Source organism: Polypterus senegalus, chromosome 7 (genome assembly GCF_016835505.1).
Source record: "Polypterus senegalus isolate Bchr_013 chromosome 7, ASM1683550v1, whole genome shotgun sequence".
Lineage (NCBI taxonomy): Eukaryota > Metazoa > Chordata > Cladistia > Polypteriformes > Polypteridae > Polypterus > Polypterus senegalus.
In genome coordinates this window covers 100,583,226-100,607,008 of record NC_053160.1, presented here as the reverse complement: position 1 = coordinate 100,607,008, position 23,783 = coordinate 100,583,226, and the positions used below count along the sequence as shown (strand labels likewise).

At 39.8% G+C, this 23,783-nt stretch overlaps 1 protein-coding gene across 6 annotated transcripts in view; it reads left to right on the top strand.

Moving 5' to 3' along the window:
* Positions 1-23,783, top strand: part of LOC120532746 (rhotekin-like) — a 244,501-nt gene that overhangs the window by 150,739 nt on the left and 69,979 nt on the right. For all 6 annotated transcript variants that reach the window (XM_039759087.1, XM_039759086.1, XM_039759091.1 and 3 more), the window contains exon 2: positions 4,811-5,010. In XM_039759087.1, coding sequence (XP_039615021.1) covers positions 4,811-5,010 — 200 coding nt within the window. The remainder of the gene's footprint in view (positions 1-4,810; positions 5,011-23,783) is intronic.

Genomic DNA, 23,783 nt, shown 5'->3' with positions numbered 1-23,783 from the left:
TGTTCCCAGCAGTAAATATTCAAAGGATTCTGAAATGTGGCATTGTATGCATAGGGCAATGGAGACTGGAAACTGGAAATCAACTGGAAACACTGGAGAACAGGACACCCTGTTGCCCAAGAAAGGGACAGAGAGGGACAAAGTGGCATTTAATGGGACAATGTTATCTGTTGAACCTCAAACTGAACTCAGTTGAAACTTCCTGGACAGAGTTTAGTGAAAGCAATTCAAAGGTACACTGATGCATGTTAGTTTTGATTTGATATACTTTATTAATCCCTGAGGAGAAATGGACTTTTTGCATTACCTTTGGAGGTCAGAGCACATGGCCAGCCATTATGCAGTGTCCCTGGAGCAATTTTCGGGTTAAGAGCCTTGCTAAAGGACCCAACAGAGTAGGATACATTCTGGCAGTAATGGGATTTGAACCTGAAACCTTCCAGATATTGGTGCAGATTCTTAGCCTCAGAACTACCAGGGTATCCTAGTTCAGGTGGTATAGATATAGGGAAAATATAAGGCAAAAGACTTTCTGTATATAGTAAGGAGTAGTAACATAAGAATTGTCCATTGTATGCTAACTTCTTAGTTTGCATTTACAATTCTTCATCCCTCACTCATGTTTAGCATTTTTATTTTCTTCTTATTTGGATTAATTTATACTGTCTTGCTAACATTTTGTTTAAATAGAATAACAGCTTTCTGCTTTCTCGTTGATAGAAGATATGCATGCTTATAAGCTGCACATTAGCAGTGGGACTGGAGAGGATACTACTGACCTATTGCATTCTGTGTTGTTATAATTTTTATAACCTATGGAAAGAAAGAGAGAGATTTGTGGCACTGGAAGGTGTTCCATGCTTGTACACATTACAATAAAACTGAACTCTGCTGATTAAATTGCATTACATTTTTTGTTCAAACAAAACCTTAGAATTTTAAAAGACCAACGCCATTGGCCACCTGCATGTGGTAGCTATGTTTACACTTCCAGTTATGACTCAGCGTGAGTGTTTTCTGTAGCATTTTGTGTGCATTCACGATAATAAAAACGTTGAGAAAACAAGGAAAATGCAAATTATGTGATCTATCTGAGCCAACAGGAAATGGCACAAATAATTACTTTTTTATAGATAGATAGATAGATAGATACTTTATTAATCCCAAGGGGAAATTCACATAATCCAGCAGCAGTATACTGATACAAAGAAACAATATTAAATTAAATAGTAATAAAAATGAAAAAAATAAAAATAAAATCAATGTTAGCATTTACTCCCCCGGGTGGAATTGAAGAGTCGCATAGTGTGGGGGAGGAACGATCTCCTCAGTCTGTCAGTGGAGCAGGACAGTGACAAACGTCTGTCACTGAAGCTACTCCTCTGCCTGGAGATGACACTGTTAAGTGGATGCAGTGGATTATTCATGATTGACAGGAGTTTGCTTAATGCCCGTCGCTCTGCCACAGATGTTAAACTGTCCAACTTTACTCCTACAATACAGCCTGCCTTCTTAACAAGTTTGTCCAGGCGTGAGGCGTCTTTCATCTTTATGCTGCCACCCCAGCACACCACTGCGTAGAAGAGGGCACTCGCCACAAGCATTGGTAAAACATCTGCAGCATCTTACTGCAGATGTTGAAGGTTGCCAACCTTCTCAGAAAGTATAGTCTGCTCTGGCCTTTCTTAGATAGAGCATCAGTATTGGCAGTCCAGTCCAATTTGTCATCCAGCACACTCCCAGATATTTCTAGGTCTGCACCCTCTGCACACAGTCACCTCTGATGATCACAGGGTCCATGAGGGGCCTGGGCCTCCTAAAATCCACCACCAGCTCCTTGGTCTTGCTGGTGTTAAGGTGTAAGTGGTTTGAGTCGCACCATTTAACAAAGTCTTTGATTAACTTTCTGTACTCCTCCTCCTGCCCACACCTGATGCAGCCCACAATACCAGTGTCATCAGCGAACGTTTGCACGTGGCAAGACTCCGAGTCATATTGGAAGTATGATGTATATAGACTGAACAGGACCGGAGAAAGTACAGTCTCCTGCAGCGCCCCTGTATTGCTGAACACAATGTCAGACCTGCAGTTCCCAAGACGCACATATTGAGATCTGTCTGTAAGATAGTCCACAATCCATGCCATTAGGTGTGAGTCTACTCCTATCTCACATAATTCTTACAGCACCACTGCATCTGTCCAGGTGGGAGAGGGATCGGTGTAGCATATAGATGATGGCATCCTCTGCTCCCACCTTCTCCTGGTATGCGAACTGCAGAGGGTCGAGGGCGTGGCGGACCTGTGGCCTCAGGTGGTGAAGCAGCAGCCGCTCCATGGTCTTCATCAGATGTGACGTCAGAGCAACAGGCCGGAAGTCATTCAGCTCACTAGGACGTGATACCTTTGGGACAGGGGTGATACAAGATGTTTTCCAAAGCCTTGGGACTCTCCCCTGTTCCAGGCTCAGGTTGAAGATGCGCTGTAGAGGACTCCCCAGTTCCAACGCACAGGCCTTCAGCAGTCGTGGCGATACACCATCTGGACCCGCTGCTTTGCTGGCACGAAGTCTTTTCAGCTCTCTGCTCACATGGGCTGCTGTAATTGTGGGTGGGGATGTCTCACCTATGCTGGTATCAGCAGAAGGATGGTTGGAGGATGCAGTACTTAGAGGTGAGAGTGGGTTACTGTGATCAAACCTATTAAAGAAGTTGTTCATTTGGTTTGCTCTCTCCACGTCTGCCTCGATGGCGGCACCACGCTCGAGCTGCAGCCAGTGATAATCTTCATCCCATCCCACACTTCCTTCATGCTGCTGTTCTGCAACTTCTGCTCCAGCTTTCTCCTGTACTGCTCTTTCGACGCCCTGAGCTGGACTCGGAGTTCCTTCTGCACGCGCTTGAGCTCATGCTGATCACCACCTTTAAAAGCCCTTTTCTTCTGGTTCAAAAGGCCCTTGATGTCACTTGTAACCCATGGCTTGTTGTTAGCATAGCAGCATACTGTTCTTACTGGAACTACAATGTCCATACAGAAGTTGATGTAATCAGTTGTGCATTCAACAGCCTCTTCAATGTTCTCACTATGTGACCCAAGCAATATATCCCAGTCTGTAGTTCCAAAGCAGTCTCTCAGAGCCTGCTCTGCCTCAGGGACCACTTCCTGAATGAGCGTGTAGTTGTAGGTAGCGCCTCACTCTTGGTTTGTATTGAGGCTGAAGCAGAACCAGGTTATGATCTGCTTTCCCAAGCGCAGGTAGCGGGGTGGTGCTGGATGTGTCTTTAACGCTTGCATACAGTAGGTCGATAGTCCTGTTTCCCCGAGTGTTACAATCCACATACTGGGAGAAGGCAGGTAATGTTTTGTCCAGCGTTACATGGTTAAAGTCTCCAGCGATTAGCACAAGTGCCTCAGGGTGCCGCGTTTGTAACTTATCAACTGCGGAATGGATGATGTCATTTGCTATCTCCACGTTCACTCGAGGGGGGATGTAAACAATAACAGCAATCACATGTCCAAACTCTCTGGGCAAGTAATAGGGACGCAGACTTACAGCCAACAGTTCGATGTCCCTGCAGCAATTGGAGATTTTAACGTTTACATGTCCTGAGTTGCACCACTTTGTATTGACATAGAGAGCGAGTCCTCCTCCTTTCTTCTTTCCGCAGGTACTTGCGTCTCTGTCCGCTCTAACTGTGCTAAACCCGGTAGCTCCACGTTAGCATCTGGGATGGTAGTCGTTAGCCACGTTTCACTAAAACACAGCAAGCTGCATTCTCTGTAGGTTCTGACATTTTTCACCAGCACAGCCAGTTCGTCGATCTTATTTGGTAGTGAGTTTACATTTCCCAGGATCACAGAAGGCACCGACGGTTTATAACGCCATTTTCTCTCAAGTTGTCTCGATTTAATCTTATCTTTTATCTTTGCGCGCTGGCTGCCCGATATTGTCTTCTTACCTCATCAGGTAAATAAGGAACCACACCGCATAAGCATTTCTTCTCAGTGCTTTAAGCTGACTACTTGAATAGGCGATTCTCGGAGTGTAAAAATCCATGTCAAGTAGTAAAATAGTAAAAAGTGTCCAGGGAGCAATTCCACATAAAAGAAAGTAGTAGAAGTGATCAGTGAATAGAGAAAAATAGAGATAAAAAGGTAAAAAGATAAAGTCATATACGGAGCTGCTGGAAAGGCTGCTACTCGGATGTGGGGCCGGAACAAAAATGTATATTTATATTTATAGTACATGCTGAGTTGCTCTTGTTGAGAATATGGCAGAAAGAAAAAGAATGATTGAATTATTGTATCATCTATTCTCACCTCCTACCACTGGGGTGCTTTGCAGCCCACTACCAACACTCTGTATATCTGAGAATTTATATGTTAAATCACCAGGTTAAAGTTCTAATTTGGATAAAGGACAACTGCAACTAATGTCTGAGACTACCTTCTGTTTTTCCTGGGGTGGGTTCAGAATTAACCTAAATTGTGAAATTTGCCAATGTCTCTTGTGACGTGTTACACAAAAGTTCCATTCTTTTTTGTCATGATTTTGTTAGACGTAATTTGAAAAGCATAAGGTTTTGCTGTTAACAGGCATAGATGCAAATATATTTATCAACCACACTGGAAAGTGTAGGCATATGAGGGAAAGATAAAATCTTTTTTTAACAGTTGATTAGATTTTATTTGCACCCATACTATAGTACGCTCTTTATCTAGTATGCTGTCTTGTTCCATAATGTTACTCTAGTATGCCAGTATTATTGCATCCTTTCTTACAATTGCCCTTCTTTTTTCTTCATATGTACAGGACAGTGACATCCAAAAGAAAATCGATCATGAGATCAGGATGCGTGATGGTGCATGCAAACTGCTGGCTGCTTGTTCTCAGCGAGAACAGGCCCTTGAAGCAGCCAAGAGCCTGTTGACTTGCAATGCTCGCATCATGGCCTACATGTCTGAACTGCAGAAGATGAAGGAGTCTCAAATTATGCAGAAGATGGCTCGCAGGTATGTGTCATCACAGAGAATGTGAAATGGTGGAAGACCCCTCTTTGGTATTTTCTAAATAGCAGGACAATAGCAACATATTAGCTGGCAGTGGAAGAAGTTAATTTACTCCAAAAGTGTGCCTTTGTGTTGAGAAAATGGCTAAGAATAACAGTTTCTTTTTTTGACTCTATTTGTTAACTCTTATTTCTTGATTCTTACTTGACTCATGTTTATCAATTAGGGATTCACCTTTATCATGGAGACTAATAGATGAAAAGAGGATTGTTTTGTTTTTTCGTTATAATGTTCAATCATTAAACTTACAAGACACGTACAGCAGGCATGTCAAACTCACTACCATTGGTGGGCCTCTTCGACTGCCATACCTGCGTCAGCTGGCCGCACTGTAACAAATACTATTATACTATTATACAAAGTTACTGTAGCTTTCTTTCCAATACTGAAAACTTTAAAAATGTAACAAAGTTTAAAGAAAAGCAATTTATTTCCATACAATCTCCTTACAACAGCGTACAATTAGAGCCTTAGCCTCTTAACTAAGTCCTTATATTATTATATTATATTCATTATATTATATTCATTGCTTATATAGGAGTCTTACTGTGTGAGATTTATTTTTTTTGTCATGACACTTGGCAGCTCTTGTTAGTAACCAGTTTGTCAATATCAGACTTGAAATCTTGTGCAGCTGCAACTTTTATGAGGGATGAATTGTGGTCGACAGTAAGTCTTGAGCGATGTGGGGTTTTGGTAGCTTTCATTAACGAAAACAATTTCTCACAAAGGTAAGTGCTTCCGAACATAGACAGTACTCTCGATGCCAACTTAGGGATCTGCACATACGAGGGTGGCAGGTAAGCATACACGTCTGGCACACCAACTTCATTGTATTTTGCCATCAGAATAGAATCTGGCTGCAGTTCAGTCAATTCCAATTGAATATTCTCAGGCGCATTCTCAATGTTGTAAGAGTAATGGTGACGTAAACAGCTCAAAGTCCTGTTCGTGTGAACTGAAATCGCGAAAATGCTCACTGAATTCATTGCTCAGTAATACATGTTGGAAAACAAATCCTCCAAAAATCATATTTTACTTTACTTCAAAGTTAATATTGTAAAATAAGCCGATATGCAAAAAGCCCCCCGACCTATACTAATTATACAAACTGAAAATCACAAAAATCCGTTAATAAACAACTCGCCACCTTTCGCGTCCACTTCAGATCTTCAGCTGTAGTCTGCACTAACTGTTCGTTACAATACTAGCACAAAATTACATAAAACTAGAGCAAAAAAACATGAAAATATGCGAGCTATTACTACTCATGATGGTCAGTTCTGCCCAGTGGCCAGTCACAGCAGCCCAGCCAGTAGTGTAAGTCCAGTGGTCCGCAAGCTGTTTGACACCAAGGACCGCTTTACTAGAAGCAAATTTTTCCAGGGATGGGTGGGTTGTTGGAGGTTGGACTTTGTGGGTTATGGGTGGTTTTGTAGGGCAGTTTTATACACAATTTACATTACATTTCTATTATTATTAAGTTATAATATAGTAATAGAAATTATACAGCTTAACATAATGCAGAATAAGTGAGAGCCCTGAGTTTGTTTTCCTGCAACCAGACGATCCCATCTGGGGAGGATGGAAGATAGTGACACGCGAAGTGTGTTGCTTATTTTCAGTCTACTCCGTAATCTCGTTTTGGTTGCTGTCACTGCAGAAAACGTGCATCACAAAGATAGGACGATAGAAATGGAAGCAGCTTCAATAGCTTCTTTCGTGTTAGTTTAATCTTCTCCTATCTCTTAGCTTAGCTTAGTTTAATCTTCTCCTATCTACAAGTTATGCTGATGAGAATTTTTCTCAGCATTTTCTTGTGATAATACATTTTCAGGGTGCGAATGATGCCCAAATCCAATGGCTGAAGCACTGTCATGCAATTGGGTGGGAGGAATTCAATGTGAACATTACCTAAATGCGGGAGCATGTTGTGGTCAACACAGTTATCCTTTTCTTCTTCTTCATATTGTGAGGTTTCTGAACTCTTTTGGGATCTGGGACCCCCCCCCACCCAACGGGAACGACACGCTGAAGTGCGTCCCGAAGCACTATTGCCACGTGTGAGATTGTTTGTCAGGGTCCCAAGAGAGTTTAAAAACATCATATATTCTTGAATGACTGCCGAATTAATAGGAATGTTTCTTGAACAAGCATCACTGCAACCATATAAAAACGGCTTTTTCGGCGTCTTCAAATGCAGCAGTTCGCATACGTTTGCAACCCGAGATTTTTCTTCTTTTTTGCATATAGCAAGTATACCATTTCTATAGAAGAGTTAAATTCCAATGGATGTTTTTCAAATGTTGACGAGCAATAAGGAAAAGGTATCACTTAAAACCACACAAAACAAAAACAGCAAAAAAACAGTACGAGGAAAGTTCGAAGAAAGAACATTTTTTACATTGTTTCTATTTGGGGATCGTTGTGCAAATGTCCACAACTGAGCTGTGACCATAGAACTAACTGCTCTGTGGATGATTCATTCAAGCATTTCACGGTCACTTTGTTGTAATGAAAGTATCTGCTGCTGAATGTACTTCGTAGTAAAGAGATTTCTGTGGACTCGTGTCATATGGGGAAACTGTCAGAAACATAAAAATACCTTGTTGTAATACTGTCACCGCGGTCTCTCCTCTCTCTGCGCCGCTGCAAAGCCTTGCCTGCCTAACGTTCTGAAAAGTGTCCTCAGTGAAGGGGGCAGCCTTTTTGCTGTAGCCCTTCACTGAGTGAGTCTCTGTTGCTGGCAGTTCTCTCGCAGCTCGGTAGTGGGCCAAGACCGCAGCCTACCACTTCAGTTGCGACTTCGCGGCTGCAACTATACTAGCAGATGACGTTTCTGGTACCGTAATGCCATGGGAAAACGTGCTTTTGTCAGAAGGCAGAAGTAAGAAAAGTCAATATGTAACGCTGAAGATGCAGAATGATTCAATCACAAACGACAGTAATCATTTTGTACAAATTTAGTGCTAACTAGGACCTGTCATGCGGGCCGCATGTTTGACATGCATGATGTACAGTATTTAAATAAAAAAGTACTTTATGATTCAAGTGACATGTGGATTGAACTGTAAGGAATTCAGAATTATTTTTATTTTTTATGATCATTACATTGGTAATAGTTTGAACCTGACACATACCTCATTGCTGTCTCAAAGTTTAGATCAAAAGTTCAGGAAAACTTAGTACTTTGACTTAATGAGCTTCACAGAGGAAAACAGTGACTTGTATACCAATGTATGTTTAAATAGTGTGAGAGATGGCCGGCAGCTTACCCCGGCCAACACATCCAGGCCGGTAGATGGAGTCCTCCCTGCGACATGGAGGTGCCCCGGATTCCCGCAGGGCATCGTGGAAAATGGAGTTCGGCTCCACAGCCCTGCTGGATACCAGGGGACGCTGCAGGGAGACATGGAGACTTTTGTTTCTGTTATAGCCCGTAAGTAATCCCAAGTCATGGGGACGGAAGGACAGAAATACTTCCGGGCTGAAGAAAAATACAAGTCTTTATCTGACTTAATCACATGACTTCCGGGTCACAGACTATATAAAGCACTCTGGGAAGCCCAGCAAACTGAGCCGGAGTTGGGAGGGAGTGTGACAGAGCTGCTGGGAGGAGAGGAGGATTATTGTTAGTATTTGTATTGATTATAGATTAATTTCTTTATGGTGTTGTTAGTGGTGTCTACTGTGGCACAATATCAAAAAGAAAAGAAATTAAAAATATTTCTAGTGCAGAGGTGGGCAAGTGCGGCCTTTGAGGTCTTTTTTTGTGGCCGTCATGAAGGTATCAGTGAAACAAGTGATTGCGGCCTTTTGGCTTGTTCGACTAGCCGCAAAATGTTCAACAAAACAAACAACGTAAACGAAGATTCGTTTGGGTACCGCGTTCATACCTGACGGAATGGTCAATGACAGCTAACGAAATACAGCTAAACTGAATGCAAGTTATGCCAATAGTAGTCAAGCTAGATATTTACTACGGATAGATTGCATGCGCACTGTAGATTTTCGTGAGTACCGCTGTAATTATTTCCCGTGGTAGCTAAAGTGGCCAATCAAATGGCACCGAAAAGGATTAAAGTTCAGCATGCTTAAATTTCAACGAAAGTAGTCCGATCCATCATTTCCTCATCTGATAATTATCGTTGTGTTTTACTGGCCATATAATGCAGTTACCGCCGTCAAAGAAATCCAGACATGTAGATGATGAAAATCGACAGTTCAACAGTGAATGAGAGTTGGATTTTTTCATGTCAAACCAAGGAGACTCCATGATGTGCCTAAGATGCAAGACACAAATAAGAATATTAAAAAGATCATATGCAAAACAGCACTATGAGAGTTGTAAGTCACACATGAAGTACATCAATTTAAAAGATGAGGCCAGAAAGCAAGTGTATGATTCCTTGAACAACAGCCATACAAAAGAAACATCCATGTTCGCCAAATTCAAATCATCCTCTCACAATCCAGAGGTTGAGGCAACGTTTCCAGTCGCCTTCAAATTGGGTGCTGCTGGAAAACCATATAATGATGTAGAACTATTCAAATCATGCATGCTTGAAGTTGTTCAGTGTCTCGAACCACCTCAACTTCAAAAATGTAAAGATTTACCTCTATCATGAAGAACAATTGTGAGGCGCCAAGGTGGAATTGCGGCTGACTTAAAAAATCAACTGAACAAAATATGTCAAGAGTCAGTATTCTGTAGCGTTGGATGAATCCTGCGATACAACAGATACAGCACAACTGCTTATTTTCATCAGAGCGATGTCACCAACATTTGACATCCATGAAGAGTTGTTGCCCCTAATCAGTCTCAACAACAAAGGCACAAGATATTCTCACAGAATTTAACAACACTTGTGTAGAGAAGAAATTGGATCTAAAGAGACTTATTGCTGTAAATGTTGTTGTTGTTGTACAGATGGAGCTCCTGCAATGGTAGGAACAACAGGCGGTTTTGTGACTCTACTTAAACAACAAATTCACTCTCAATATCCGGAATCTCACACATTATTGTCACTGAATTGTATTATACACCAACAAGCTCTATGTGCCAAGTCTGAAACCTTGAACAACACATTGGAAGACGCCGTTGGTATTGTGAATTTCATTCGAACTCGAGCCCTCAATCATCGCCAGTTTAGAGAACTCCTCCAAAATGATGATTCAACTGAGAAAGAGGACATTTTATATTACTCAACCGCTCATTGGTTGTCAAGAGGATCTGTTATAAATAGAATTTATGAATTGCAAGGCACCATCAAAGAGTTCTATGCATCCAAAGGAGTAGTTTGTAAACTCGATGACATCAACTTTTGCATGAACCTGGCTTTTCTCAGCGATCTTTTGAGTGAACTCAACAGTCTGAATAAGCAACCCCAAGGCAGAAATCAAAGTGTCTGTGACCTCTGGCAGAGTATTAAAATTTTTCAGCGCAAGTTGAAATTGTTTCACGGCAAGTTTCAAAAGCAGCAGCTCTCCGTATTCTTTCCGTGTCTGAGTAATTTTGCCAGTAACAACCCATCTGTAAAAATACATTTTGATGAGTTCTGTGAAGTGCTCGGTTCACTAGTCGCTGAATTTGAGGCTTGATTCTCCAATATCCGCGTCAATGACAATGATTTACGGTTTCAGAGCCACACCTGATGGAACCTGACAATGTGCCAGAGAAGTTCCAAATGGAATTGTTGGAACTTAGTGAAGATCCAAATGCTCAACACAAGCTATCCCAAAATTCCGTGGATTTGATTTCATTTTGGAGTGATGCTTATATCTACCCCATTCTGTGCGAACACGCTCGACGGGTGGTTAACATGCTTTGGTAGCACGTACATTTGTGAATGTACATTCTCTCATATGAAGTACATTAAAAATCGATACCACACAGTCCTGACAGATGACCATTTGGAAGGTCAGCTACGTTTAAGAACAACAACTTTTGAGCCAAGTTTTAATGAATTGTCAACCAACAAACAGACTCATAAAATTCATTGGAAATTACAGAATTAATTTGTGTTATGGATTATTCTTACACTTTTACACACTTTGAGGTCAGTATAAAGTTTAATAATAAATAATTAATAAAAGCATGCCTATATACTGTATGTTGTTAATGACTTCATAATGGTGTGGCCTTGTTCGAGTTAATGCAGTCGTCAGTGGCGTTAGTGCGAAAAAAAGGCTCCCCACCACTGTTCTAGTGCTTTTACTTGGTGTCCTGGACATTTGTCTGTGGGGTTTCACAGGGCAACAGCATCCCCTAGTGTCACAATAGGTCATAAACGGTACTTTTCACATTTTGTTAAATGCTGGCAAGTGCCATGTTTCAGCCAGCATTTCTCCCCTTGCTGTGGTTGAAAGCTGCGTTTCCTGTCTGTTTTGTCTAATTGTGTGCCATTTATTGGTATAAAAGTTTCTTTTGTTTATTATGTGAATTATTGTTTGTGTGTATTGCAATTAAAAAATGCCTTAGTTATGTCCCATCTGTTTGTAGGTGGTCCTCCAAGAGGTAGGGTCATCTGCCAATCACTGCCAGGAACTGACTTCCATCCTATATATTGTAGGGCCTTCCATAGTTCCTGGCTGTTCATTTCGAACACACACTAGGGATTGGAGTGTTTCCTGTGTTTTACTGTGCTTTTTGCCTTTGTGATTTCCTGGATTTTTTTAACCTGTTGTTGCTGTTTTCAGCTTTGCCTTAGGATTCTGTATTGAGACTTTGTTCACTGTGGATTGCCTTGCTTTCTCTTTGTGTTCTTAGGAACGTCTTGCATTGCAGAGTCTTTGTTAAAATAAATCTTTTATAAAAAATCTTCTAGGTCCTTTTTGTATCTAGTCAGAGTTTTGACGGTAATTCCCCCCCATAGGGCAACTTTTGAAAGTATTTTTGTGTCTTCTGTGCTTTTGGGACTCTAGAGAGTAATTATTTATTTCCAGGTTGAAGCTGGCATGCTTTACTGACAAAGCTGAATGCCCATTGCAAATGCAATCTGTACAGTCCATTTTTTTAATATTACCCTTGGATAGATCTATTAAACTCATATAAATGTGGTGTAGATTTTGATTCATCCAATAAATGGAAAAACAAAAGCATAACACCTAATAATCATACAACTGACAGATCCTGTCTGTTGTCATCATTTTTTCAATGACTATGGAGTCTTTGAACTTTTTTACATAATAATAGTTTTCACTTTACCCACCTTACTCATTTACCAGCTCTTCACTGACAAATTTTTTATTGTTTTTTAGCAAGAATGACTCCTGCTTGGTAACTATAACTGTCAGAAGCTCGAATGATGAAAGGAGCTTTTGATGTACTGCTGCTATTTTAGTCAAGTAATTTCATAGGATTATTTTAAGAAGCAATTGGAAAATTGTAGTTCTTCTTAATATATTTCTTCTTATCAGAGAAAAGTATTTGTTCTAAAAGTGTTATTTTCTTTCACTGATATCTTTCAGGCATCATTCACTGGTAATATTTAATTGTTTCATATTCAGTGGTTTTTGAAATACATGGATCAAGTTTTTTTTTTTTGGTCTGAACAGGAAAAAAATGAATATTCTTATTTCATTTTGTCAAATCATATTGAGCTCATGTTTTTATTTTTACAGTGTAGTGAAACGACAATTGTTTCCTTCCAGATTTCCACAATTATCTGTGTCTATATAAAATCCAACGTCTGTCTGTCTGTCCGCTTTTCACGAGAGAACTACTTAACGGATTTTGATCAGGTTTAATTCTTTAATTTGCTTGAATATTCCAGTTGATATTGTGTCTTCTCTCATCGTGCTAAGTATCATAGTTTGCTTGCAGGAACCATAAATATTTGGATATAGACAGCTTTTTTTCTAATTTTGGTTCTGTACATTACCACAATGAATTTTAAATTAAACAACTCAGATGCAATTGATGTGCAGATTTTCAGCTTTAATTTAGTGGGGTGAACAAAACGATTGCATAAAAATGTGAGGCAACTAAAGCATTTTTTTAACACAATCCCTTCATTTCAGGGGCTCAAAAGTAATTGAACAATTGACTCAAAGGCTATTTCATGGCCAAGTGTGGGCAAGTCCGTCGTTATGTCATTATCAATTAAGCAGATAAAAGGCCTGAAGTTGATTTGAGGTGTGGTGCTTGCATGTGGAAGATTTTGCTATGAACAGACAACATGCGGTCAAAGGAGCTCTCCATGCAGGTGAAAGTAGCCATCCTTAATCTGTGAAAACAGAAAAAACCCATCCGAGAAATTGCTACAATATTACGAGTGGCAAAATCTACAGTTTGATACATCCTGAGAAAGAAAGCAAGAACTGGCGAACTCAGCAATGCAAAAAGACCTGGACATCCACAGAAGACAACAGTGGTGGATGATCGCAGAATCATTTCCATGGTGAAGAGAAACCCCTTCACAACAGCCAACCAAGTGAACAACACTCTCCAGGGGGTAGGCATATCGGTATCCAAGTCTACCATAAAGAGAAGACTGCATGAAAGTAAATACAGAGGGTGCACTGTAAGGTACAAGCCACTCATAATCGTCAAGAATAGAAAGGCTAGATTGGACTTTGCTAAAGAACATCTAAAAACGCCAGCACAGTTCTGGAAAAACATTGTTTGGACAGATGAAATAAACATCATTCTCTACCAGAATGATGGCAAGAAAAAAGTATGGAGAAGGTGTGGAACAGCTCATTATCCAAAGCATACCACATCATCTGTAAAACACGGTGGAGGCAGTGTGAAGGCTTGGGCATGCATAGCTGCCAGTGGCACTGGGACACTAGTGTTTATTGATGATGTGACACAGGACAGAAGCAGCCGAATGAATTCTGAGGTGTTCAGAGACATACTGTCTGCTCAAATCCAGCTAAATGCAGTCAAAATGATTGGGTGGCATTTAATGATACAGATGGACAATGACCAAAAACATACAGTCAAAGCAACCCAGGAGTTTATTAAAGCAAAGTTGTGGAAAATTCTTGAATTGCCAGGTCAGTCACCTGATCTTAACCCAATTGAGCATGCATTTCACTTGTTGAAGACTAAACTTCGGACAGAAAGGCCCACAAACAAACAGCAACTGAAAGCCGCTGCAGTAAAGGCCTGGCAGAGCATTAAAAAGGAGGAAACCCAGCATCTGGTGATGTCCATGAGTTCAAGACTTTAGGCTGTCATTGCCACCAAAGAACCAAAATTAGAAAAAAGTTGTCTCTGTCCAAATATTTATGGACCTAACTGTATATTCGTGCTAATCCGAGACAGAGGCTTCGGGCTAAGGGGAGGGGGAACCGTGATGTCAGGAGTAGGGAGCCGGGCTGGGCCCTCCTCGCTGTCCTGATTCAGTTCTACACGGGCAAAGCTGTGGGGGATGGCTAGTTGAAAATATTTTCACACTGAATGCTTTCACATTCTTCCATTTTCTTAACCCACTTACACAGGGCCAAGGTGCCAGCCAGCTTTTTAACCAAAATCAGATATTAAATAAAGTGATGCAAAGCAAATATTGGAAAAACAAAATAAAATGCTGTTTAATGTGCATCAGCTGCATAACCCATGGTTAGCACTTTTCTCTCACAGATCACAGATCCAGTGCCCTGGGTTTGAATCTCATGCCCAGTCTTTGATGCACTTGAAGTTCTAGTTTCAGGTGAGGCTATAACATATGTATGGGATATAGCTTAGATTTTCACTAGGTTATTTCAAATTTTCTTCTGTTCAGTCATCCTAACCTAGATTTGCTCATGTGTGTTGAATAATTGTCTTATTGCTTGACCCACCTTTGCTTAAGCTAAGGCTTATGGACAGATACTGTGAGGTTCTGCTGAAGAATCCTCTGTTAAAGAGTAATAGTTATATTTTATCCAGGTCCTTTTGCAGCAAATTATGACATGAACAAAACAATGTTTGCAATTTCATTCAAATTGATTAGCCTTTCTCTTAGTGCAATATTAATGCCCCTGTCTTACTCCTTTTTGACGATTTGGCCCTAACTGACTTATTGGAGTCTCATGGCATTAGTAATGACTTTGAAACAAATTTAGCTGGAGGCTTCCAGGAATTTTAATTTGATTATGATAGGATGTGCCTATGCCTTCACTCAGATTAGCAAGATAGTCATGTTTCAATGGGGCAAAGATAATATAAACCAGGATTAATTATTAATCAAAATATTCAAATGACTGGCCCTAATTATGCCTTTAACAGAAGAGAATTAAAACACAAGGTAGAGGTGAGTGAGTCAAGTAACATGACTTGACTTCAGTCAGACTCCAGTCTTAATTTTTCTGACTTGCTTAATAGTAATATAAGCATGATGGAGTGCAAAAGCAATGGAGGGATCAGTGCTGAGGATTTTCAATTTTGGATATTCAAAATGTACTATAGACTATGTTGCAAATAATGGAATAGCCCTGTGCATGAGCCATCTGCAAGTCAAAAATCACTAACATGGAACAAACATTTTCAAACTTTATCTAGTTTTCTGGAAAGTTGGACTCAAAACACTGGCACTGTGGCCGATGTGTCATTGTTCCAACTGATGTACCACTTCAGCCAAAGAACCCTCATGCTGTTTCATTGTAATGTGGCAACTTTGATTTGTTTTGTGGTATTTGAGAAAATATTTCCTGCTAAAAACAAAAATTGCACAAGCTAAAAACTGCCAAAGGTGTATTATAAAATCTACAGTTGTCATGTCATCAAGTTGCAGATGCCAGGTGTTTAATACTGTATTTTACTTAAAATTTTTTATACTTATCTTTGATGTTTGAATATGCAATTATTTTCTAGAGATGACTGTGGAACTGGTAATACAGGTCAAGCAGATCCCAGACCCAAATACAGCCTACTACTTTATGATTATTGCCACCAGATACATCATACTGATCCTTGTGTGCTGCATGGCTAATTTACATGCATAATTAGCCGTGTGCTGGAGCTACAATCCAAAACCAGTCTTAAAGGAGCTCTCTTCCCTTCCCGGGGAAAAAAAAATATGTGACCCAATGAAATAATAATAATAACAAAATATTTATTACTTATTACATAGTGTTTGTATGGAAGAAAAAAGTGAAAAGCACAGATTTTGGAAACATAAAAGGAAATTCCCACTGCACCCAGAGTCATGACTTCAAACAATGAAACAATCTAGTCCCACTTCATCTTCATCACACAACTAATGGGTGCCCCAAGACTGGAACTCCGTGAGCACAATGAAAGACTTTTTTTTTTTTTTTTACATATTTCTAGTTTGTGGTTATTTGATGTATTTTGTTTCTGGTTATCATTCCAGCTGTGTCTGTTGTTGTTTGAGGTACAGTGGTGTAGTGGTTAGCACTGCTGCCTCACTGTTCAGTTCATATTTTTGGCGAAAATAATTGGTCCTGCATTTCTGAAAGATGCTTCTGTAGCCCTCAGGAAAAAGTAAATGCCATTGTACCATTATAATCAATTAAAAAATAGCTTGATTCCTCTTTCCCTATTGACTTCAGTACATTTTGCAGAGTTCGACGAAGCTCCCAAACATTTCTGTGATTTCGCCAAACTCACAGCGCTCTTCACTATTCACAAATAAGTGCAATAATCCTGTCAGACTTAATTCCCTGCAAGCGCAGGGCATTTTGAATTAACTTTGTTTTAAATATTTTCTTGATTTATAAATGTACAAAATTATGTAAAGAACCTATTGTAAAATGAGAGTTGATGAAGCTACGTTACTCAGAAGTCATATAACCTTTCAAAAATGATTTTCCTTAAGTAGAATGTGTTTTAAACGCAGTGCATTTATGAGGATACTGTGGAAAATTAATAGTACCTATGCAAATTGCTTCAGAATAAAACAATTATTTTTATGCTATTTGCTGTTATTTCTTATTAAAATAGTTTTCCCTGGCAAAGTCTGTTCTCAGTTTAGATGTTAGACATTACAGACATTATCATAATTTGATTAATTGTGAATAATGATTAAAGTGTAAGCACTTTTTTTACTTGACATGCTACACAAATCCAGTGACTCAGCTTGACTTTCTTGAATGTAACCATTATAAGTGTGGAAAACAGCCCGGACACAGACAGACGGACATCGTTATGTCACCCAACACACATTTATTTTGCAAGTATTTACAAATATTAAAGTGCACAACCCAGTGCCACAGCACCAATCACCCCAAAGTCCAGGCCTCTTTCCACAATGCCTTTCCTCTCTTCAGGCCGCCTCTTACCTCTCCCAGACCTCGTCCTCTTCTACCCGACTCCCGCCCTGAATGAAGGGCCCCTTTTATTGTCCCCCGGATGTGCTCTAGGTGTGCTGCAGCAATCTTCCACCAACACGCCCCAGTGTGGCGGAAGTGCCGGCTGCATCCCCGGAGGCACTCCAGGTGTCCCTGCTCCTCTCCCCCCCCCAGCACTTCCTGGTGTGGCGGAAGTGCTGAGGTCCAGGGCTCTCCAGGTATTGGGGCACCCCCTCATGGTCTGGAGGAGGCGTGAGCCCTCCTCCGGTCCTCTTGGGAGTCCTGGCTGGGTACCACCCCCAGCTGCATGCCACAAAGTTAAGATTTGACTTGAGAATTGACTTGAAAATCAGGGCTTAAAACTTACTTTAGACTTGCATAGATAGAACTTAGTCCTATCACTGCTGCAAGGTATTAGCTATTCACGCTATACTGATTACCTTGCACACCAAAGAAACAAATCACCAAATATCTGAGCACCCACTAAAATATGTAACCAATTAATCTGACTGTTAAAGATATTGTAATGCGATCCTAAAATTGTGACCATGGCATGGTTAAGGGACCTCTGGAAATGCACTAATTCACAGAAAGCAGAGTCCAGGAGTAACAGTCAAATGACTGGAGATGACAGGCTGGTGAATTCCAGTATTTTATATTTTATTTAACATAACAAACAATTGATAATTGATAAACAAACATGCTGTAGGTAAACCAATGTGGCAGAAAGCAAAACTCTAAGTAACAGAAAAAAGCATTTTCTTGCAAGGGCGAGACTTACTAAAATTTCTTACACAGCCTCACCCAAATTTGTGCAACAAATCTGAAAACAGTAAGATGTTTAAGGTATTCTTTACAGTCTTTGGTATCCTTTGGTAAGTCAGGAAGCTGTATCAGGCTTGACAAAGGAGGTTTATAATAATTGCTATTCACTTGGACACAGGCTGTGCAAACTTTTCCATCACCCCTTTCAGATGTCTCAGTGTCTTTCCCTATTGGACACTGGCCTCTTGGAAACTGAGGGTGACCATGACAACTGTCCAACCATTAAGTTGCCAGTGTCTTTGAGTCACTTTTGGCGAAGTTGAAAATCTGAAGAGTGAAATATCACGAAATTTGTCCAGAAATGGTCAGCCAATTTCTGGCTGTAACACCGTCTTCGACCCAATAGGTCCTCCTTTGGGTAAACAACTTGCGGTAATGAGGCATCACGTTGTCCCATCAGCAGTACATTAGGTGTGACTGGGTCAGGGTCAGCAACATCCGAGGATACATACCCAAAAGGTTTTGAATTGAGTATCCCTTCGAGTTCAATTAGAATAGTATGTAGCACTGGCTCAGTTACAGTTTGTTCACCTAGCACAACCTTGAAGTAATTTTTCACTGACTTTATTTCTTGCTCTCATGCTTCACCAAATTGAGGAGTACTTGGAGGGTTGAAATTAAATGCTACATTTTCCTTTGCAAGTTGGTCTCTAAGGGTTGGTTCCATGGCAGCAAATCCTTCCCAAATTTCTACTTCTCCATGGAAATTGGTGCATCTGTATGAAAGAACATAGAATGGTTTACTTCTGTGGGCCACACACCTACTAAAGGCCATCAAGAATGCATCAGTGTCCATGCTCTCTATTACATCCAAGTAGACAGATTGAGTGGTCAGGCACTTAAAGATAATTCTCCATCATTTCTCCCAATCTTGATAGTAAACGGCTGAAACAATCAACTCCTGTAGACCAGATATAGGTTTGTAAAAGTGCAGTCGTGCAGGGGGTTAGATCTGCCATTTTTGGAACTTCCGGATTTATGTGCCACTTACAACACTGCTCATAGCAACTTTGGTGTTTACGTATAGCCTCCTGACCCTGTAAAATTCAGTATTTGCATCTGATTTTTGCAAATATTACTTTCTGGATCTAGATGAAACAGACAGTTGTCATAGTCTTTTATCAGAAGTTTGTTAGTTGGATGGGCCTGATCAAGGACAACAGAATATATTGTCTCTGGCTCTTGACCATCTACTGCCAACTTTTATTAGGCCTGAATCCATATCATATTTAGGATATAGGGCTTTCAAACAGCTTTGCTGTGAAATTACTCTGTTTTAAGTGCTATGACCTCTTCACTAAAGCTGTCTAATTGAGCTTGCTAATGAAGAAGTAACTTAATGTCTCTTCTACATTCTGCTGTAGCACAGCTGTCTGATTCTGCACTGGCTGGTGGTGTTCTTTTCTCTTGACTTCACGTCCTCACCTTGGTAAAGAAGAACAGTTCACTCTGTGATTTGTTTAGCTTGTGACTTGGTCTATAACCAGATGGAGTGGTCCTGCAGTATACGTTGTGTCAGCATTTCCACTCATTGTGCCTTGTGTTATGAAGTACTCAATAAATCCATCTTGATAACTAGGGGGTAGTTTGCACAGAAGCCGATCAATATGTGAGCCACATTTCAGTTCATACCCACTGTCTCCTTTAAGCATTTTCAACATTTCAACAAATGAATGGACTAAGAGAACAAATTCATCAAGTCTCCTATTTTAATAGGAGGTGTTTTTATTAGCACTCCAATTTCACTCTGGACAAGTTGACGAGACTGTCCATACTTATCCATTAAAGCTCTTAAACCTGCTGTGTATGGGTATGTGTCATTCATGCATGCTTTGGTTAATTTGTATCCACCTGGTAGTTTAAGCTGCCCAAATAACACTTGCTACTTACACTGTTCAGTAAGGTTCATGGTAATTAATAACACTGTCAAGTGCCATCATAATATCATATATCATAATATCATAAAATCATCATAGCAGTCACTTTCCTTACCACACTCCAAGTTAGGCAGGGTTGGCTTTCGAATGCCATGTTATTAGGCAATTAATAAATCCATCATATTTGTGGCAGGAAAAGTTGGTGCTGTGTGTACTGGATGATGAAAAAACAGCCATTTTAAAGTAAACTAAATAAATGAAAACTTGATATTGCTGTTTGTGAGCGATTGAAGACAATTTTGTTAAAAGTGCAGTTGCTGCTGAATTTCATATAACTTGAGGTGTTCATGGAGAGAAACAGAACCATGAAGTTTAGCCATTAATCTACACACTTTCTCTATTTATCAATAAGAGCATCTGAAATGTACAGTGTATATATTGCATAATATGGAGATTGTTTCAGGAGGCAGCAAAGTAAAGTGCAGTTGCCTTTTTATTTAAAAAAATACCAAAGACTATTCATTAAATGAAATAAAACACAGTTCTCCATCCCAAACTAAAGCAACATTTAAGCAGCTGCAGCAGCCACTAAAGGAACATTTTTTTAAATGTTGGCTCAGTCCCACTGGCATTAATGCTTATTTAAATAACATATTTATTTGCAGATTTTGTTAATGAAATTCAATCAGTGCTTTAAAATGATACACTTTAGATGATGCTATCTGTGTTTAATGGTGTTGTCCCTTTTACTTTACATGTGCATTGTGATTATTTGTTCTACTTGTGCATGAAGCAGTCGGCAGTGTAAATCAGAAACAGAACTAGTTGAATAATGTGTGCATAGCCTAACATTCAGGTACATTTGGGAACTTAGTTAACAGATTTCAGAAGTGTAAGTTTTGTAATTAAATGACCTCATTGAAATGGTAGTTATCACATTTATATTTATTAAATAATTTTGCAGTAATGGGCTACAGTATGGTGAAAAATATCAATGATAATAGAAAATAATTACATGCATTAGTAGACAAAATTAAATAGTACTTTTCAATGTAGTTTAGAATTGAGCAAAAACGCATGTGCCAAATTTCAGTAAAATCAGACTAGTGGAAGGCAACTTGTTTAATTCTGAGAAAGAGATAGGCATGGAGACCACATTAGATATTTTTCACTTTTTATGTAGACACGCCTAAAAAGCATCTACAATGCTGTCCCCTGTTGTGTCTTCTGCCAAAATTTACCCTGTGTGTGTGTATACTTTTGTTTATACAGTATATATAAAGGTTCCTCAAGTTCCTTTCCTCAGCAATTATTTATTCATGGCACTTCATGTGTTCAGTCAAGGAGTACCTGAAAGCCCTATTTAAGGCACCTGCTGCCTTACATTCTCAGCTGTGGCTTTAGTAATGTTAGCAGTGTTTTCTGGTTAACTTTTATGTTTCTCCTTTTGGTAAATCTTTTGGTCCTTTTGACCATTTAAGTTCTGTTGTTTTAGTTTTTTGGTTTATTGTTTTGATCTTTGCCTGCCCAATGACAAAATCTCTGCCTTTTTCCAGAAATCCCAGTTTTTTATCTTCTATTTTGTTAACACCTTTCAGTCTTCGTAAACATTTTTACAGAGTATTCCACAACAGAAAAGTAGGAACAAAATTTCACCAGTAATTGTAGTATATGATTTAAGAGCCTCTTTTCTACAAATGGTTGTTGAATTCCATGTCATGCATTAACTATAGGAAGCTTTCTTCCTCTCAGCAGTTTCAGAGAAAATTTGGTAACCAGTGTCAACTAGTTTTGGACCAACAACTTTGTTCTTACTCTACAGACATTGCAAAGATTGCCTTCATAATGTCTTTGTCTTCTGATTAACCTGTTGATTGAGCATCTGACATATACACTAATGACTGCACAAGTATATTTAGGCCCTGCCCATACTAATGCATTTTTATTTAAAACAAAATTTGTCTCAGTTTTTGTGTCTTTCATCCACATTACCCCAGTGTTTTCAACCGATGAAAGCAAATACATTTTGTAGATGCTGTACAGAGCCAGAGAGTTTAAAAAACATTAGTGAGGCTTTTCAGTGTGGACAGGCAAAAATACAGACTACTATTGTGCTCTCGTGTATTGCTTGGCTGTTCCCTGATTGGATCCTGCACATTGTAACATTTCATTCCCTGATTGCTCACCCTTCATAAAAGAAAAATATAGTCCAACATGGTGCTTGTTGTATTGCTTACCTGAATGCACCTGAATTGCGTTTTCTGTGATTTGTAGAAATCATATTCAAGCAACTACTCACACTGCACAATAGAGTTGCTAGTCGTATATGTGCTTAAATTGTACAAGAATGTTCGGTCCAATTGACATACCATGATGTGGGTGATCAGATATACATGTACGAAGCACAGGAATTGTGCTGCGCAGTGAATGGTAGGAAATTTGATAGCAACGTTAGAAAATTGGCTTGTGAGACTGTTCACACTATACAGCACAGCCAAGTGAAATTTCTGAGATGACAGGAATTCTTCTGATCATGCGACAGCTCAATAGTGAGAGGCAGTTGGGCTTGTAACCACTCTCATAATGCATGTTAAAAGACAGCTTGAAGCTGTAATTCAGAATGATTCAGAAAATCTATTGGTGACTGCTGTGAGACTTTCCCGGACACCACCAGTCGGAGACCACATCTTTATAAAATTCACACGTTTATTAAACATAATAAACACAGTCCCGAAACACCACACAATGCTCACAAAGCAATAATCACCACAATTGTCTTCAATAACTATGTCCTTGGCCTCCAATCTCCTCCTGGGAGCTTCGTCCTGCTCCCTCTTCCGACTCTAGCTCCCCGACTGTTAGGAGTCGATGCCTTTTATTTCCCGCCCGGATGTGCTCCAGGTGTCTGATGACAAGGGCAGCACTTCCTGGTGTGGCGGAAGTGCTGCCCTTTGCACCGGAAGCACTCCGGGCGTCCTTGGCAGGTTCCTCCGCCATCTTGTGGAGTGTGGCGGAAGTAACTGTCTCCAGGTCCCTCGAGGTTTAAGTTGCCCCCTGGCAGTGGCCATGGGTTATAATAGGCCAGAACCTCTTTGTCACTTTCCCGTGGTCCTCTTTTTGTCCAGGGCGGTTGCACCCTCTTGACTCGGAAGCTTTTTATGCCACCTTCCGTTCCCTTTGGGCCTCCCGGCCGGGTAAGAACCCCAGCCGTCTGTGACATAGCATATTAGGCTTAAAATTGTGCCAATTTCAAGATATACACATTTTAAGGTGTCTATGCAGTATGTATTTCCAGTATAAACAAACATTTACATTATATGCATTTTTGTTCATTTAGTAGTAATATTTTCGTGAACAATTTGAAAATGTTAGTGTGAATGGAGAGAATTTTCATTTAAAAATTACATTTTTAAATTAAAACATGGTAGTATGGATACAGCCTTAGTTTGGAATTATTTTTATAAGAATACAGTTTTGATCAGCCTAAGAGCAGGAGGTAATAAAAAAAGTATCAATAAGGCACAAAGCCCATAGCCCATTAGGATATTAGAAATAGCTTTGTGGTTCTTTTGTCAAATGATTTTTTGCATTCCGCTAGTATTAGTTTTGACATTTACTTTGCCTTTTTGTTTTGGCATTCATTTTAAACTTAGTCTCTTGATACTTTGATTTCTGGTTTTGACCTTTTGTCTGCTTAATAACCAAGTTTCAGTTCCTAGTTTTTTTAACTCCTCTCTATCTTTGCAAGTATTTTCTGCCAGAATGTTCTCCAAC